This window comes from Ylistrum balloti, unplaced genomic scaffold (assembly GCF_031769215.1).
Source record: "Ylistrum balloti isolate Yb309-2 unplaced genomic scaffold, AGI_CSIRO_Ybal_v1 Utg369562, whole genome shotgun sequence".
In the NCBI taxonomy this organism is placed as follows: domain Eukaryota; kingdom Metazoa; phylum Mollusca; class Bivalvia; order Pectinida; family Pectinidae; genus Ylistrum; species Ylistrum balloti.
The window spans coordinates 637952-656991 of NW_026781862.1; the positions used below are offsets into that span (position 1 = coordinate 637952).

A 19040-nucleotide genomic window follows, 5' to 3' on the forward strand; every position below is an offset into this window, starting at 1 on the left:
ACTTTGCATTTGATCACGAGATGTTTTGACCACGTAGAGGTAGGTCCCACATGTGTAATAGTAACGACACATTAAGGTTCGTAACAAAGTTTATTGTTGGAAAATACCTCCTTGGTTTCAATTGCGGATACGAGGCCAAACTGTTGTAACTTGTAGTGTTTTATATATCTATGATGATTTGGAGGTCAGCCATTTTTTTACAGGAACTGCAAATACATATTGGCATATATGGTTTTGTTTCCCTGATATAAATCGATAAAATGACACGGGGTTATGAAGTAAAATGATACGACAATTAACATTGATTTTACTAACACTTCGCTTTGTAAGTTTTACTTGTAAGAGTAAATTTGTTGACAATTTTACTATGTGAAGATTTTCTTTAGAGTTATCCCCCTTTAAGTAACGTGAAGTAAACGTTTTCTATTTCTGTTAAATCATTTGACTACTAATAAAAAAATGATTTTAAGTGATAGCCATTCATTCCTAGTTATTATTTTATCTATGAGAAAGGCAGTTACTCTGTAAATATAATTACATTCAAGTGTAATTGTTGATTTTGAATAAATGGTTTAATTATGCAAATGTCCTGACTCTTGTGATTCACAAGACTGTCAGGTACATAAAATCGGGCTAACATCTGTACTCTGAACGTTGCCAGAGAATCGACACACATCGATTAGAAAATGTCCGGTGACGGGCAGAGTCACGGAGATGAGACAAATTCATCATCATCTATACTCTGTGATCTTAAATTAATTTTAGATAATCTCAGCCTATCATAACACTTTCTATTTCAACGTAACTTATCGTACCTTTCATAATCCTTCTGATTCAGCATATTATCACAAATCATAACAAGCAGAAAAAGTTGGTATAGCAAATAGGTGTATTTGGAAGAATAGAGTTGGAATCACAGAAAGCAAACGACATTTGTTATGTGATGAATTAAACTTAGTGTGATTCGAAAGGCTTTCAAAACGGGACAACAAAAAACAAATTCACCTGCACAAAACTAACCATTTGTTATGTGATGAATTAAACTTAGTGTGATTCGAAAGGCTTTCAAAATGGTGGCCCATGTGAGGATTGTCCACTCTTAAGATCCCCCTGTATTGACTTGTCTTAAAAAGAGTAGGCGTGATAACGTCGGTGCCGGGTCTAGAGATAGTGTCAGACTATATAGTTTTTTCTTCAAAATTACCCTAGCACCAATCAAAAACTAGATAGAATTTATAAATCTATAATTCCCATTATTTTCTGTAGTGACAAAAGATAAATGATTTCAAAATTTTACCATTTTGAAATTTTGTTTCTTTTGATTTGGAGTCCGGGAGATGTAATCATTTACACAATAATAACATAATCTATTGTCAGTTTTAACCGTTGAAAACAATTGTTTTTTATCTGAAATGTGACATTTGATTATAATAGTTTTGTACACAGGCAGTTCAACTATTGTTATCAATTGAATTACAAATACTTTAATGGAATCATATATATGAATTTGACAGTTTTGTGGACTTTGTGATGAAAACTGTTACCAGCATTTTGTCTTACTGACAAGTGTACTATTATTACAGAAGATGTCACTGCTGATGATGATCCACAGACAATACCTTTGACCTCTGACCTTTTTGACCCTTGCTTTCACATTAAACTGTCAACCATGTGCCTCCTCTTTGTGTATGTGTGTGACACAGCTGCTGATGATGACTATCGTCTAATTATTGCTGATAATCGAGATGAGTTTTGGGACAGACCAACAAATCTGGCAGAATTCTGGGGGCCCCAAGGCGAAATAATCAGTGGTAAGTGACAAATATTTATAATATTTAAGTGATGTTAATATTTTTGTCTGGAGTTTAGCCATCCGAGATTCAAGTTCTTGTTTCCTGGTTTGGTGATTTCTTCCTTCTCTCTATTGGTCATTACACCTGTACTAGTGATCTGAATTTAACTTCATGTGGTTAAAATTTTCCTCAGATATTATTCAAATAATCAAAATTAGATACTAAGCTACAGATTCCAAATCAGTATCATTTTTACCAGAAAGAAACACAAACATAACATACTTAAGATTTATCTGAGTGTAAATTTTTTGTTCATAAAATGATAGAAAAATGAGAGTAATTAAAATAAGAGTTCCTTTCTGACAATATGAGATTTTAGATGAGTCTTTGCTGTGACAAAAAGGTAGTCCATTCTTTACGACGAGTGTATCAAAATGTTCAGTCTGTATCTGATAGTTCTACAAATGTTCAACTCGTGTCTTAATTAGGAAATATACTTAGTTGTGCTCTTATATATTTAGAAATAATAAATCCTTTCCCACACTTATCTGTAAGTAATTCCTAAATTTATATATATGGCAATAAAATCGCACAGTTGTGCAATAGAACTGCACAAATCTGCAGTAACTTATTTCATCCGATTTTTTTTTCGTGCATACATTACACATTGTGTGATTCCACCACTGTATATATGTATATGTATCAAGTTAATGCACTTTCATATTCTAGAGCCTATTTTTAGAACATATCTTACCAATTAATTCTAATTATTTGCAGGTGTTGATATGGAACCAGGAAGGGAAGGGGGCACTTGGATGGCCGTATCAAAAGTTGGGAAAGTAGGAGTACTTCTCAACATCTTGGGTAACCTGGATAAAACCAAATCTGGTAGAGGTAAATACTTATTTTAAGCTACACTAATTGTAGAATTCAATGACATCAGATGATGTCATGTGGACAAACCTGTGTTATTGTTATATTTACTCGTGTTATTGTAATATTTGCCAGTGTTATTGTTATATTTACATGTGTTATTGTTATAATTACATGTGTTATTGTTATATTTACATGTGTTATTGTTATATTTACATGTGTTATTGTTATATTTACATGTGTTATTGTAATATTTGCCTGTGTTATTGTTATATTTACATGTGTTATTGTAATATTTGCATGTGTTATTGTTATATTTACATGTGTAATTGTTATATTTACATGTGTTATTGTTATATTTACATGTGTTATTGTTATATTTACTCATGTTATTGTTATATTTGCATGTGTTATTGTTATATTTGCCTGTGTTATTGTAATATTTACCTGTGTTATTGTTATATTTACCTGTGTTATTGTTATATTTATCTGTGTTATTGTTATATTTACCTGTGTTATTGTTATATTTGCCTGTGTTATTGTTATATTTACATGTGTTATTGTTAAATTTACTCATGTTATTGTAATATTTGCCTGTGTTATTGTTATATTTACCTGTGATATTTACCTGTGTAATTGTTATATTTTCCTGTGTTATTGTTATATTTACATGTGTTATTGTTATATTTACCTGTGTTATTGTTATATTTGCCTGTGTTATTGTTATATTTACATGTGTTATTGTAATATTTGCTTGTGTTATTATTATATTTACATGTGTTATTGTAATATTTGCCTGTGTTATTGTTATATTTACCTGTGTTATTGTTATATTTACTTGTGTTATTGTAATGTTTACATGTGTTATTGTTATATTTACCTGTGTTATTGTTATATTTACATGTGTTATTGTTATATTTACATGTCTTATTGCTATATTTATCTGTGTTATTGTAATATTTACCTGTGTTATTGTGATATTTACCTGTGTTATTGCTAAATTTGCCTGTGTTATTGCTAAATTTGCCTGTGCTATATTTACCTGTGTTATTGTTATATTTACCTGTGTTATTGTTATATTTACCTGTGTTATTGTTATATTTACCGGTGTTATTGTTATATTTACCTGTTATTGTTATATTTACCTGTGTTATTGTTAAATTTACTTGTGTTATTGCTAAATTTGCCTGTGCTATATTTACCTGTGTTATTGCTATATTTACCTCTGTTATTGTTATACTTACCTGTGTTATTACTTTATCTGCCTGTGTTATTGTTATATTTACCTGTGTTATTGCTAAATTTGCCTGTGTTATATTTACCTGTGTTATTGTTATATTTACCTGTGTTATTGTTATATTTACCTGTGTTATTGTTATATTTACCTGTGTTATTGTTAAATTTACCTGTGTTATTGCTTAATTTGCTTGTGCAATATTTACCTGTGTTATTGCTATATTTACCTCTGTTATTGTTATACTTACCTGTGTTATTGCTATATCTGCCTATGATATTGGTATATTTATCTGTTTTATTGTTATATTTATTTGTGTTATGGTGACATTCACTTCCAGGTTCACTGATCATTGATTACTTGAAAGGAGACCTAACTGATGACCAGTATATAACACAGAAGATCATGCCAATCCACCAGGAGTTCAACCAATTCAACTTAATTCTTGCAGACATCAGGTAAGTACACAAGTAATGTGTTATGATCTACCTGAATTGTAAAAGAATGAATATCATGCTCTCTATTTGTGATATAACCCTTCCTTAACTGTTCTGGACAAAAAATCAGGTTCTAAATAGTCTCTTAAATTTAAAAAAAGATAAGCTTGAAAGATTTATGTCATTAACAGTATTTTTAATACTTCTGATTCTGATTTCAGACCAAATACAACACGTCTTAGCTACTACAACAACAAAACAAACACATTAAGGAATCTTCCCAATGGTAAGCAGACCTAGATGTCACATTTCTATTGTTGACACCAGACATAAAATGGTTTCTTTCCTAATGGTAAGCAAATGCTTCACAATACTATTGTAAAACAACCGATATAACAGATTCGGTTACCAATGGTGAGCTAACCATTTACAATTCCATTGTAAACACCTGACATAACAGATTCTCTTCCCAATGGTAAGCCAACCATTTACAATTCCATTGTAAACACCCGACATAACAGATTCTTTTCCCAATGGTAAGCCAACCATTCACAATTTCATTGTAAACACCTGACATAACAGATTATTTTCCCAATGGTAAGCCAACCATTCACAATTCCACTGTATACATCTCAGATGCCACTGGTTCCCTTTGTAATGGTTATTTCAATTGCTTATGTCTGACACATCATATTGTCTTTCCATTTGAAATCAATTTCCATCATTAACCTTGAAAGACATAAAACTTGCTGTCTTATTAAAAAAGTTGTCCCCCATGGAATATTTTCTGCAGGTTGGTAACATATGTATTAGAGGTTCTTATATCACAACCAGTTAGAAAGGAATGTGTGACATGTCTACACTATCACTTTCTTTAGACAAATGAAAGTGTGAAGCACTCCTGTTTATTTAGTACAGGCCCAGTACTTAACAGTCTTTCATGCTGTATTTGGTGTGAAAATGCTTCACACTGGTGATAATGTCTGATGACAGTGACAGTGTAGTCATGAAATTGTCACACATAATTTTACTTATTGGTTGTGATGAAAGAACTACAATATTTTCATTCTCTGTAAAAAAATTTCCGGACTTTTTTTCTTTGACGGCTATACAACTGCATTTACACACAATGTTGGTAATTATACATGTACATCTCTAATATGGAGTAATTCAATAAGTTAATGATTTAATTGGAATGTCACAATCTGAGCTCTACATGTAATACATTTGAAATATATAAAATATATGTAAATATCTTGAAAACTGCTATTCAGGTAAGACAGATTTTCGAGCCCCAACAGATTGATGAAATGCTTCTTTTGACAAAATTGATCATTGCCAGGAGTGTATAGCTGTGATAATTCAACCATGGATGAGCCATGGCAAAAGTCTGTCCATGGCCAGGCCGCCTTCACCAAGGTCGTCAAAAACCACGGCAGGAAAACAGACAAGGACACGTTGGTCAAGTCTCTCCTGGACATCCTGTGTGACTCAACTAGGTCAGTTGCTTTGTGTCACTCGGTTGTATGCAATGAGTTGAATGAAATGGTGCCATTGATGGCTTGGCTTTCTTGAAGTGATTATGAAGCATACAAAATGAGATATGACAAAGCTGATCATGTGGTATTTCTGTTGTTGACAGGTTTCCAGATGATAAACAATTACTGAAACAAGCTATTATAAGTTATACTCCAGATGATATCCGCCTGGAGAGGAGTGCAGCATTTGTTTGGTCCCCATCCATCAGATATGGCACAAGGTGTGTGACCTTACAATAACACCATGGACAACCTGTAATTGAGAAAGTCATGGTACATGTAGGATTCTGGGATATGTACATACAAAGGATGATAAATGTAGGATTCTGGGATATGTACATATAAAGGATGATAAATGTAGGATTCTGGGATATGTACATATACAGGATGATAAATGTAGGATTCTGGGATATGTACATATAAAGGATGATAAATATAGGATTCTGGGATATGTACATATACAGGATGATAAATGTAGGATTCTGGGATATGTACATATAAAGGATGATAAATGTAGGATTCTGGGATATGTACATATAAAGGATGATAAATGTAGGATTCTGGGATATGCACATATAAAGGATGATAAATGTAGGATTCTGGGATATGTACATATAAAAGATGATAAATGTAGGATTCTGGGATATGTACATATAAAGGATGATAAATATAGGATTCTGGGATATGTACATATAAAAGATGATAAATGTTGGATTCTGGTTATTAAACCTTAAACATCACATTCACATAAAGGACCATATTATCACAAACAAGTTTGAGTTTCAAGGTTTTAGGGTCAAGGTTAAAGTCACTACTATTACTACTTTTAGTTCTACTGTCAACATTCTAGAACATGTAGCTTAATTTCTTGAGGGATTTTGGTCATACACCTGGCCATTTTCTTCACTGCTGCACTTGATGGAACCATAACAGGATTTATATCATTTTGTGATGCTTTCTCTAAGCTACTAAATGCCTAAATCTGAGCTATAAGTAGACAAGTATCCTTTCATATACTTATATTTTCTGATGTAGTTTTCAGACCTGCTGCACACAATTGAACCAAATTATTTCTTATAAAGGAATCAGCATTGTGATTTTACCGTTTCTGTTTCAGAACCAACACAATATTACTTGTAGACAAATTTGGAGAATGTGAGTACATCGAGCGGACATTTAAAATCCCTGTGGACCCAGAAAACCCTGACTGCCAAACAAAGTCCTACAAGTTTCAAGTGATGCCTCAGAACAAACTGTGATATTGTCCTGTTTATTTATTTTTTTACTTCATTAAGTCACCAAAATCGTATGAAATGTGATATTAAATTCATTCAGGAGACTCCAATTGTTAATATTTATCCAAGGTTTTTTCCGAATAACATATCATAGCTCTTTTGCTTAGTGTATTTAGCAACTTAAAATAAATATACTTATGTTTTAAACATTCTTATGAACAATTTAGGAGTTATTGCCCTTTGTTATTTTTCATACTTAAATTGTCCGGAGGATTACAGTGAAACTATCAGAGGAATCAACATTAAACTTCATAGGTAGATAGATATAAACAAGAAGTGCAGAGCACCAGAATCCTTACTTTCTTTTGAATAAGTTAAGAGTTATTGCCCTTTGTTATTTTTTAATATTTAAATTTTGTCCAAAGCATTACACTGAAACTTTAAGAGGTAGAAACATGAAACTTCATCAACAATCTCAACAGATCTCAACAAGGTGAAAGGCAATGCACAATAACCATCACTCTTTCTTGCACAATTTTGAAGTTATGGCCCTTTGTTGTTTTTCATTACTTAAAATTTGTCTGGAGCATTACCACTAAAACTATGAGAGATATCAATACAAAACAAAAGGTTGAAAATCTCAATGAGAAGGAGGGCAGTGCACTAGAATTATGATTATTTCATTACCCTTTAATTTTCACACTTCAATTTTGTCCCAATTCAGGAAAAATGTTATTTTTAAGTAAAAAATGTCATATTGAAGAGAATTTTCAGAAATGAATAATTTACAAATTTTCATTTTCTGTTTTAAAAATGATTTTAAGCAAACATGTTGTTATTGATATAATTGCCTTTGTTGTTTGATGTTAATTAACACAGACATACTCAACTTAGGACTCTAGTTTTATAATCATTGATTTTCTCTTGATCTTGTATAAAATAAGGATTTAACAATATTTTATGAAGAGAATATATGAGGTGCATTATATTTTGGATCTAACAGAGGTACACACAATCTTACGATCAAGTTAATTCAAAATACTTCTCATTTACCCTAGCCTGTATTTTCAAAACCATTTCTGTATAACAGGAAGGACATTTCTGTCACAGGATGGACATTTCTGTCACAGGATGAACATTTCTGTAACAGAAAGGACATTTCTGTAATAGGAAGGACATTTCTGTAATAGGAAGGACATTTCTGTCACAGGATGAACATTTCTGTAACAGGAAGGACATTTCTGTCACAGAATGAACATTTCTGTCACAGGAAGGACATTTCTGTCACAGGATGAACATTTCTGTCACAGGATGAACATTTCTGTCACAGGAAGGACATTTCTGTCACAGGATTAACATTTCTGTAACAGGAAGGACATTTCTGTCACAGGATTAACATTTCTGTAACAGGAAGGACATTTCTGTCACAGTATTAACATTTCTGTAACAGGAAGGACATTTCTGTCACAGGATTAACATTTCTGTAACAGGAAGGACATTTCTGTCACAGGATGGACATTTCTGTCACAGGATGAACATTTCTATAACAGGAAGGACATTTCTGTCACATGATTAACATTTCATTATGATAAAACACTAATAACAAGAAGTACACATCTTTCCTTGCTTTATTTGAAGTCATGAACGCAAGAGAAAGTAGTAGCCGAAAAAACCAAGATAAACAAAAACTATCTTGCAGTTATTGTAGTGTTGATGAATACTAACAAGTCAGGCCGAGGAAATGATTTACTCCTACAGCTTGATAGTGTATAGACCAGGAAGTCCTGCAATTTCAATTGGAGCTGGTAATATTACCTGAATATTTTCTAGTGTGTACCAACATTTGTCCTTTTTCTTCGGCCACAAGATTTCTGTGTGATTTACTTTGTACATACACTCTACATGAGCCTCATTCTTTCCATTCACTTTCAATATCTTTCCAGGATAAAGAATTCCATCATAATGACGATAACCTATTTTCCTCTAGAACTATTTCTGGTTATAACATGCAGATTAAATAGAACATCATCTGTACAACCAACCTCAGTTTTATAACCTTCTGTCTTACTTAACTCGTTTCCACTTCCTGTTACTCCATCCTGATGAAACCACTCTGTGCTAACACTCTCAATGACACTGACTGCATCACCACTTTCTCTAACTCTGGATGTGCTAACACTTTGTGCTAACACTCTCAATGATACTGACTGCATCACCACTTTCTCTAACTCTGGATGTGCTATTGCTGTCATTGACACCAACTTTCTGTGTTAATGCACAATTAGACTATTCTTCCTTTAGTGCATTAACTAATGTTTCGACACTCAGTATTTCCTGTCTATGCCTGACCAATCTGTCAGCTGTTTGTTTTATGGATCCTCCTACAGCGTCTGTAATCCCTTATCCATGGCCTGCCTCATGGACGTTCCAGGAAGATCTCATTAAGCTGTAAGATTTGAAGGTTTTTGTTCAAACTAGGTAGAAATTGCTTTTTTGTCGATATTGAGTAACAGGACTATTTTTGAAAAATTAAAGGTATTTCACAGTTAGATTTTCTCATAGTATATCATGGAGAACAGGATAACTCCATACTGCAGATGGTCTGTGGTGTAAAGAATCAGATACTGAACAAAATGTTCTTGGTTTTGCCTTTTCAGTATAATACTATCCAATGTGTTAAGAGTTTTGCGGTTTGGTTGCACCAAAATGCATGCTTTGGATTTCTTTAATCATTTTCTACACTGCGAAGTCTACATGTACTAAGCATTCATTATCAGAAAGGTTGTAGAATGCCTATAACACTGGAACTGGTTGTTGATGTTGTATTGGTGAACCTTGTTTTTGTTCCATTAGTGGATGTGAAATTCTTCAATAGTATCTTTTACTTTACTGCTTTCAATTTCTTTCATTGTTACTGTTGTTTTCTCTCTCTAGTTTTCATGACTCATTCCTCAGTAACAGATGCCCATTGTCCCCATGTCTTTTGTCAATATTTATTTTGCTGACACATTTCTTGGTACAAGATTTACGTTTGTTGTAGATACATTTTGTGCTCTTGATGTCACACACAGACAGTATATAGATATCTGTCATCTTAATTGCTGCATTTTAAAATAAACTTTCAGCCATCATCTTCATGTTTTCACAAGTTTTACATAAGTACATTTCTCTATCTCTGTCTGCAGGACATATTACCCAGAATGGGCGCAGTCTACAGAGAAACAAATAGCTCACTACTGCCTTTCCCTCTGTTTGGTACTTATTGTGTGACAAGTGTGTCACACGGAAGCTTTCTTTGTTTTTTTCACTTTCTGTTTGGTAATAGTATTCTTGGTCCCTGTTGTCAATCTAGAAACTTCCTCATGAACAATGAAAGGCTGTACTGCATCCCGTAATTTTCCAAAAACATTCCAAATGCCATATTTTCAGAAGAAATATTGCTTTTGATCAATTTCTGCATTTAGACAGTATTTTTACTTATTATATATCTTTAAATCTTCCATAAATTGCTTTTACTTGAAAAACTGAAAAAAATATAGAATGTTGAAAATTAAGAGAATGACCTGTGACATCTCAATTTTTGCAACTTGTGATATTACATGTTCATAAAATATAACAAAATTTGACAGATAAATATTTTTATTGTGTACAGGCCATTTTCCTTTACTTTGAATTACAACTTGAAAATAAAATACTTTAGATGGATCATTTAGTAATTAACATACAGTCCCTCAACATTCTGTGACACAAAGTGAGACATTTCTGTAAAATATCTCATATTTTTGTAATGTTTAATCTCGGGAATGTTAAATGAAATCAATTTAGAAGTTTGTGTTTAAATGTGTGAACATTAAAATATTATTAATTACTATATAATCTCTACCTCAAACGACAATACCTTGTTTCTCAGTAAGATATATCTTTATACTTGTAGCACAGTTGTGACCATATTTGGTAATTCTGGTCCTATATAATTTTCCATTTTAATGACATAGAAATAATTTTCATAGTGATTTTTGATAATTTGAAAAACTTTATGTTCGATTCAATAATAAAGATTAATTTTGACTAGTTTTTATTTTGTTTTTTTATTTTCTTTTTCAAAGACCTATATACACTTTAAATGATTTTGAGCTTGTCATATCAGTTATTGTATATACACTTTCCTCATAAAATTGAACTGCTAGTACCTACAGATTGGATTGCGACTGTGTTTTTATTGGAAACTTTAATGAGTGTGCCTCTTTTGGTGGCAAAAACAAGTGTCCCAACAGGATAAGGGCAGTTAAATGAATTTTTGAAAACGGAATGTTGATACCAGCTAACGAATTTTAACCGTTTGATAAAAACTTTCCCTGTGCTTTCTACAGTTGTAGATTGTTGTATATACATAGGATCAGGACTTGTTTCTCCAATCAGTGAGTCATTATATAGAGTCCGTTTAAATCATTTACATTTGAATAGTACACAATATCAAATTGCTAGTTATGAACAATATAGTATATGTAATAATGTTATATGTTGCTTTTATAAAGAAAATAAATCATTTTGATACGAGAATGTTATACTAAATTTTCAACAAGAGGCTAATGGCGTTCACCTGGATATTTCATTTTTCACATCAAGACATGTATATGGCACAGATTGTTTATTTTTCCCAAAAGTTTTGGAGATGTTAAGAACCCATTTCCCTACCCCCTCCCCATTTTCATAATATTGAGTCTCCTACACCCAATGATATTTGCCTTCACGGCAACAGAAGGTAGATTACAGCAACAGAATATAAAATTAATGCAACAGAAGGTAGATTACTGCAACAGAATGTAGATTACAGCAACAGAAGGTAGATTACAGCAACAGAAGGTAGATTACTGCAACAGAAAGTGAATTACAGCAACAGAAGGTAGATTACTGCAACAGAAGGTAGATTACTGCAACAGAAAGTGAATTACAGCAACAGAAGGTAGATTACAGCCACAGAAGGCAGATTACAGCAACAGACGGTAGATTACTGCAACAAAAGGCAGATAATTGCAACAGAAAGAAAATTACAGCAACAGAAGGTAGATTATTGCAACAGAAAGTGAATTACAGCAACAGAAGGTAGATTACTGCAACAGAAGGTAGATTACTGCAACAGAAGGTAGATTACTGCAGCAGAAGGTGAATTACAGCAACAGAAGGTAGATTACTGCAACAGAAGGTAGATTACTGCAACAGAAGGTAGATTACAGCAACAGACGGTAGATTTCTGCAACAGAAGGCAGATTACTGCAACAGGAAGTAAATTACAGCAACAGAAGGTAGATTACAGCAGCAGAAGGTAGATTACTGCAACAGAAGTTAGATTACTGCAACAGACGGTAGATTACTGCAACAGAAAGTAAATTACAGCAACAGAAGGTAGATTACAGCAGCAGAAGGCAGATTACTGCAACAGAAAGTAAATTACAGCAACAGAAGGTAGATTACAGCAACGGACGGTAGATTACTGCAACAGAATGTAGATTAAAGCAGCAGAAGGCAGATTATTGCAACAGAAGGTAGATTACAGCAACAGACGGTAGTTTACTGCAACAGACGGTAGATAACTGCAACAGAATGTAGATTACAGCAACAGAATGTAGATTACAGCAACAGAAGTTAGATTACTGCAGCAGAATGTAGATTACAGCAACAGAAGGTAGATTACAGCAACAGAAGGTAGATTACTGCAACAGAAAGTAAATCACAGCAACAGACGGTAGATTACTGCAACAGAATGTAGATTACAGCAACAGAAGTTAGATTACTGCAGCAGAAGGTAGATTACTGCAACAGAAAGTAAATTACTGCAACAGAAGGTAGATTACAGCCACAGACGGTAGATTACTGCAACAGAAGGCAGATAACTGCAACAGAAAGTAAAATACAGCAATAGACGGTAGATTACTGCAACAGAAGGCAGATAACTGCAACAGAAAGTAAATTACAGCAACAGAAGGTAGATTTAAAGGCTCACGTTTATCAGTCCAAATTTGTCTATACAAAACAAATAACAAAAATGTAACGACTTTTCTCATGTTAATCACACAATCCATCAAATTATCTAGTAAATTAGTATTTGTAACAAAACAGCTTCGATTGATTTGGTCCGCCATCCTTTTTTCACTTAAACCTGTCAAAATAAAACTTTCCTGAGTTATGAAATAAAAAAGAACATTAAATAAGTTTTACTTCATGTGGATTTTGTGAAGCTCGTCCGGAAGTATCGATTTTTGCTTGCCAAGGCTCGCAAAAGTTAAATAAACGGAAAACCTTAAAAACTCATGAAAAATATTTAAGATCCTCTATAATGTTGCTCCTTGTTGTACGTGTGTCCAATATTCAGGTTGTGAACATTATGCACTTGTACAAGCCATAAAACTGTATTAACATGACAGTAAATCGTGTTAGCCGTGTGACAGGAGGTTTAATCCACGTCCACCAACAGTCGGGGAAATCTTTCAATGGTTTATATACCCAGACGATCAGCAGTCGTCTTTAAATGGGATCATTTCTGAATCAGACGTATATATTGTGAAATTTAAAAACGAGTAGTAAATTTCACTGCCTTGTCACGGAGACAATGCGGGGGTCAGTATACGCTAAGTCATCGGTTTCATGTTTTCTTTCTGTAAATTTTGAGATCCCTCCACCTTTTACAATTATATAATTCAGCTGTCTGTGTTCGTTTTCGTGGTCCATATATTTAACACTGTATCTAGCATGCACTTATGTTACCCAGTTTTGAAATTTGTACACTGATAATGCTGTTGTTTTCGATAACGATATAGACGTTAACATGGCTTATCTACCTACGGTCTTGTGACTGAAACGTACCCGGAAACAGATATATCGAGATCAACATATCCTGTTCGAGAAGCCATTCTAATTTATTTTCTAATCCGTTGATTATTGGAGACAGATATACAGTCCGTACATTGAACCATGAATGAATTAAACGATATCTGGTTCTACAATCAGCTGGTCGCTGCCACTTACCATCACTGCTGTTTGCACCCTATCAAATACATGTATATATCTAGATGCATTCTTTATCAACCATTTGTTTGAACACTCCTGTCTGGTATGACAGATCGTTATACATAATGCTATGTATGTAGTCTCCATTATGATCAAAGATAATAGCTATTATCAAAGACAACATAATTTTTAGGTCCAATCTTCTAGGGGTGTCATAAATAAATCTCCATTTCGACTAAATAGAAAAAATAGACCAATCAAATCATTGATACTTTATTTCAATCTAGATAGAGTAATTAAACAGTTTGAACTACTTGTTCGTCTCCTCATTCATTCAAACACATTTTATTGATAAACAAAGAAAAGGATTAGGCACAAGTTCTTACAACTTACCAGGCCTTCTCCCGAAAATACAACACAAATTATTTAATATATATATAGCACGTGATGGCAGGAACATACGATATATACACAAAGACAATTTACTATTTCAATTAAGAACAATAAAGAAAAATAGAGTTGGTGAGGAAAGAAGAAGAAAGAAGGGTGGGACCTGAAGAAAAGAAAAGAGTTCTGGTTGTACTGATTGTCCACTAATTGGTTTCAAATCTCTTTGTTGTCTCTTTGACTCGCCAGCTGAGACCTCACCACCTGTAGGTGTAATGAATTTAAGATAAGTGAACTTCGCGTTTTTGAGACATTTTCAACAGCGTGTACAAACGCTGGAGAGTTGGATGGTTTGATGTGTCTGTGTTCAGCCACTCAATAACTTCCTCTAATTGGTCTTTATTCAGCTGGTGCCATATTCTTCTCTTCTGCATACGTCGTATGTTTGGATACTGGAAGTAAATCTCTCTGAAATGACGAATAAAACCAGAAATAAATCGTCTGAGACTTAACACTAGAACAAAATACAACGTAATATCAAACTTAGGCAGTTAGCATCACTGACGAGCACCAGAAGAACGAAGTAACTGTATGATGCGGTTTAGTTCATTTTTTGGATGTGTTGTATCCAACTTAAATTTGTATTAACATGCTATTGTCTTGTATGTCCTTTTAACAATTTACAACAAAAACATTTATACTCAATAACAGGAATTGTAAATTCAGAAACTCGCTCTACGTTATGCTTTACTGGACTCCTCTGCACAGAAACTCGCTCTATCTAATACTACTGCAGTATCATGGTAGTTACCAATAACTAGACTTGTCTACACAGAAACTCGCTCTATCTAATAGTACTGCAGTATCATGGTAGTTACCAATAACTAGACTTGTCTACACAGAAACTCGCTCTATCTAATATCATGGTAGTTACCAATAACTACTGTCTACACAGAAACTCGCTCTTTCTAATACTACTGCAGTGGTAGTTACCAATAACTAGACTTGTCTACACAGAAACTCGCTCTATCTAATAGTACTGCAGTATCATGGTAGTTACCAATAACTAGACTTGTCTACACAGAAACTCGCTCTATCTAATACTACTGCAGTATCATGGTAGTTACCAATAACTAGACTTGTCTACACAGAAACTCGCGCTATCTAATACTACTGCAGTACCATGGCAGTTACCAATAACTAGACTTGTCTACACAGAAACTCGCTCTATCTAATAGTACTGCAGTATCATGGTAGTTACCAATAACTAGACTTGTCTACACAGAAACTCGCTCTTTCTAATACTACTGCAGTACCGAGGTAGTTACCAATAACTAGACTTGTCTACACAGAAACTCGCTCTATCTAATAGTACTGCAGTATCATGGTAGTTACCAATAACTAGACTTGTCTACACAGAAACTCGCTCTATCTAATAGTACTGCAGTATCATGGTAGTTACCAATAACTAGACTTGTCTACACAGAAACTCGCTCTATCTAATACTACTGCAGTATCGTGGTAGTTACCAATAACTAGACTTGTCTACACAGAAACTCGCTCTATCTAATACTACTGCAGTACCGTGGTAGTTACCAATAACTAGACTTGTCTACACAGAAACTCGCTCTATCTAATAGTACTGCAGTATCATGGTAGTTACCAATAACTAGACTTGTCTACACAGAAACTCGCTCTATCTAATAGTACTGCAGTATCATGGTAGTTACCAATAACTAGACTTGTCTACACAGAAACTCGCTCTATCTAATAGTACTGCAGTATCATGGTAGTTACCAATAACTAGACTTGTCTACACAGAAACTCGCTCTATCTAATAGTACTGCAGTACCGTGGTAGTTACCAATAACTGGACTTGTCTATACAGAAACTCGCTCTTTCTAATAGTACTGCAGTATCATGGTAGTCACCAATAACTAGACTTGTCCACACAGAATCTCGCTCTATCTAATAGTACTGCAGTACCGAAGTAGTTACCAATAACTAGACTTGTCTACACAGAAACTCGCTCTATCTAATAGTACTGCAGTATCATGGTAGTTACCAATAACTAAACTTGTCTACACAGAAACTCGCTCTTTCTAATAGTACTGCAGTATCATGGTAGTTACCAATAACTGGACTTGTCTACACAGAAACTCGCTCTATCTAATAGTACTGCAGTACCGAGGTAGTTACCAATAACTAGACTTGTCTACACAGAAACTCGCTCTATCTAATAGTACTGCAGTGCCATGGCAGTTACCAATAACTAGACTTGTCTACACAGAAACTCGCTCTATCTAATAGTACTGCAGTATCATTGTAGTTACCAATAACTAGACTTGTCTACACAGAAACTCGCTCTATCTAATAGTACTGCAGTACCATGGTAGTTACCATTAACTAGATACACTAGACTGGTAGTTACCAATAACTACACAGAAACTCGCTCTTTCTAATAGTACTGCAGTATCATGGTAGTCACCAATAACTAGACTTGTCCACACAGAAACTCGCTCTAGTTCTAATAGTACTGCAGTATCCTGGTAGTTACCAATAACTAGACTTGTCTACACAGAAACTCGCTCTATCTAATAGTACTGCAGTATCATGGTAGTTACCAATAAATAGACTTGTCTACACAGAAACTCGCTCTATCTAATAGTACTGCAGTATCATGGTAGTTACCAATAACTAGACTTGTCTACACAGAAACTCGCTCTATCTAATAGTACTGCAGGCAGTATCATGGCAGTTACCAATAACTAGGGTTATTTTCCAGGAGGAGTTCTTTTTTTCATGCATTCGTGGGCGGATTGAAATCGCACGAAAATAGTCCCATGTAAGATAACATCATTTGCTAATTTAATAGTCCATTTCACAATATTCGTGAAAATCACACCCTGATCTTTTGCATCATGGACAAACCAATGAAGTATACATAACAGTTGTAGTACTGGACTTACTGACAAATAGCATGATCATGTTCAAGGTTCGCTGTCATGACGACATATGTTCCATTCTCTTTGGTCGTCATAGTTACGATTTCAAAATGGCACAGTGACGCCACGGTTCTGTAAATATAAAATATATCACAACTGGAACTAGTTGAGATAAATATATATTGACTTGCACGTGATATCTTAGTTTAAGTTTGGTAAGACACGAAAAACTGATGAAACTGAAGATGATTTACGTGCCTGCGACGAATTGTTTCTTTTAAATAAGTATAGATTTACCGATGTTCATCATTTGTGATTGTTCGACGAAATCGAAGACTTGACAACAATATAAAATATCTATCTGCATGACCGTAGAAAACAAGTTATGGTAGGTATTAGAAAACAGAAATCGTAGAAACAGGATAAGAGAGCATTATCGGTGATCAATATAAATGATGCACTCAAACACCAAACGTCTGAAGGACCAGGGAGTTTATGCAGTGAACAATGAATGGAATTATTGTATAGACTTGTTGGTTGTCTGGGCGGAGAGTCACGGAAAACCAGTGCCAATGAAAATCTGTATTCACCGGTAATTCGGCCATTTATTAACAATTTCTACTAGCTGTTGCAATGAAATATCTTACTGCAGTCACGATAAGATAGATTCTTACAATTAACATTGTCATGTTAAACGAAACGCTATCATATTTTGTAAAGTTTGAAATGTTGTTTCCGGGAGGCAATCTTTAGGTATGATGCTGACGAACAGGATATATGGCAAATGCCCACATTTAGCAAAGGTTGTTTAATTTTTAGGAAATAAGAAGGCAAACTCACAGAAACAAGAGAAAGTGTGGGACAGAAAAAGTAGTCCTGACCATGCAACTTAGTCGATGTCGCAACTGTAAATACTAAAACGTTATGGATCGCCGCCACGAACATCACAGTATCTGTTATGAGTACAGAAAGGTCATTACCATGGTTACTCACCGTTGTTGATGACTTAGTTCACGGTTTGTGATGACGTTTACACGTATACTCCCGTCTTGATAACACCTAAATCTTACACGTTTTTTCTCTTGCCCAGTATTATCTATGAAGCCTTGGGTATTGGATGTATAATGTTGGCAGAGCGAGACCACACGTGCTTCTAGTTCTTCACGTGAGTTAAACTCTTCACCAACATACATGATTCACCTCCCAAAAGCTGACACGGTGTACATTCAAGACTTCGTGAGAATATTTCAAACCTCGATTTTACATCATGAAGTCCCTGTTCTGATGTTACGGTTGTGTCACTTTTATACTACTATGTATGTACTAGACATTAGTGCTATAACCCGTCTCCGTTGGTCTCTGGACAATTTACATTATATACATTCATGTAGTCCTGTCAACCATTCATAAATCGGATGTCTATATGTACTTGGTATCCGTTGTGTATTTTCCCATTTTTTATTGTTTGAATATAATATTTAATTGAACATATGTTTCTTTTTTTTATTCTTATTTATTTTATTTTATTTATTTATTTTTTTTTTTTTTATTTTGTTTTTTTTTTTTGGGGTTTTTTTTTTGTAAATATTCGTC

The 19040-nt window shown here is 34.0% G+C and overlaps 2 protein-coding genes across 2 annotated transcripts; one reads left to right on the forward strand and one right to left on the reverse strand.

Annotated features, from left to right (window-relative positions):
- LOC132549165 (transport and Golgi organization 2 homolog) lies at positions 1–7134 on the forward strand. Its single transcript, XM_060213116.1, has 8 exons — positions 1–39; positions 1584–1811; positions 2571–2687; positions 4241–4358; positions 4559–4623; positions 5680–5836; positions 5980–6096; positions 6993–7134. The coding sequence occupies exons 2-8, from the start codon at positions 1670–1672 to the stop codon at positions 7132–7134; spliced, it is 858 nt and encodes a 285-aa protein (XP_060069099.1). The 5' UTR covers positions 1–39; positions 1584–1669.
- A 7649-nt stretch (positions 7135–14783) lies between these two features.
- On the reverse strand, positions 14784–18640 carry LOC132547790 (uncharacterized). Its single transcript, XM_060211629.1, has 3 exons — positions 18441–18640; positions 17472–17579; positions 14784–14970 (listed from the first exon to the last, which is right to left on the reverse strand). Exons 1-3 carry the CDS (start codon positions 18638–18640, stop codon positions 14784–14786), a joined length of 495 nt encoding a protein of 164 aa, XP_060067612.1.
- Between the last annotated feature and the right edge of the window lie 400 nt (positions 18641–19040).

Bases quoted from the DNA above. Each gene is read 5' to 3' on its own strand.
- LOC132549165 (XM_060213116.1), top strand. From the start codon at position 1,670: ATGTGCCTCCTCTTTGTGTATGTGTGTGACACAGCTGCTGATGATGAC. The intron at 1,812-2,570 runs GTAAGTGACAAA...AATTATTTGCAG, and splicing joins CCAAGGCGAAATAATCAGTG to GTGTTGATATGGAACCAGGA. The intron at 4,624-5,679 runs GTAAGCAGACCT...GATCATTGCCAG, and splicing joins ATTAAGGAATCTTCCCAATG to GAGTGTATAGCTGTGATAAT.
- LOC132547790 (XM_060211629.1), bottom strand. From the start codon at position 18,640: ATGTATGTTGGTGAAGAGTTTAACTCACGTGAAGAACTAGAAGCACGT. The intron at 17,580-18,440 runs GTGAGTAACCAT...TTATATTTACAG, and splicing joins GAACTAAGTCATCAACAACG to AACCGTGGCGTCACTGTGCC. The intron at 14,971-17,471 runs GTAAGTCCAGTA...TCGTCATTTCAG, and splicing joins CATGATCATGCTATTTGTCA to AGAGATTTACTTCCAGTATC.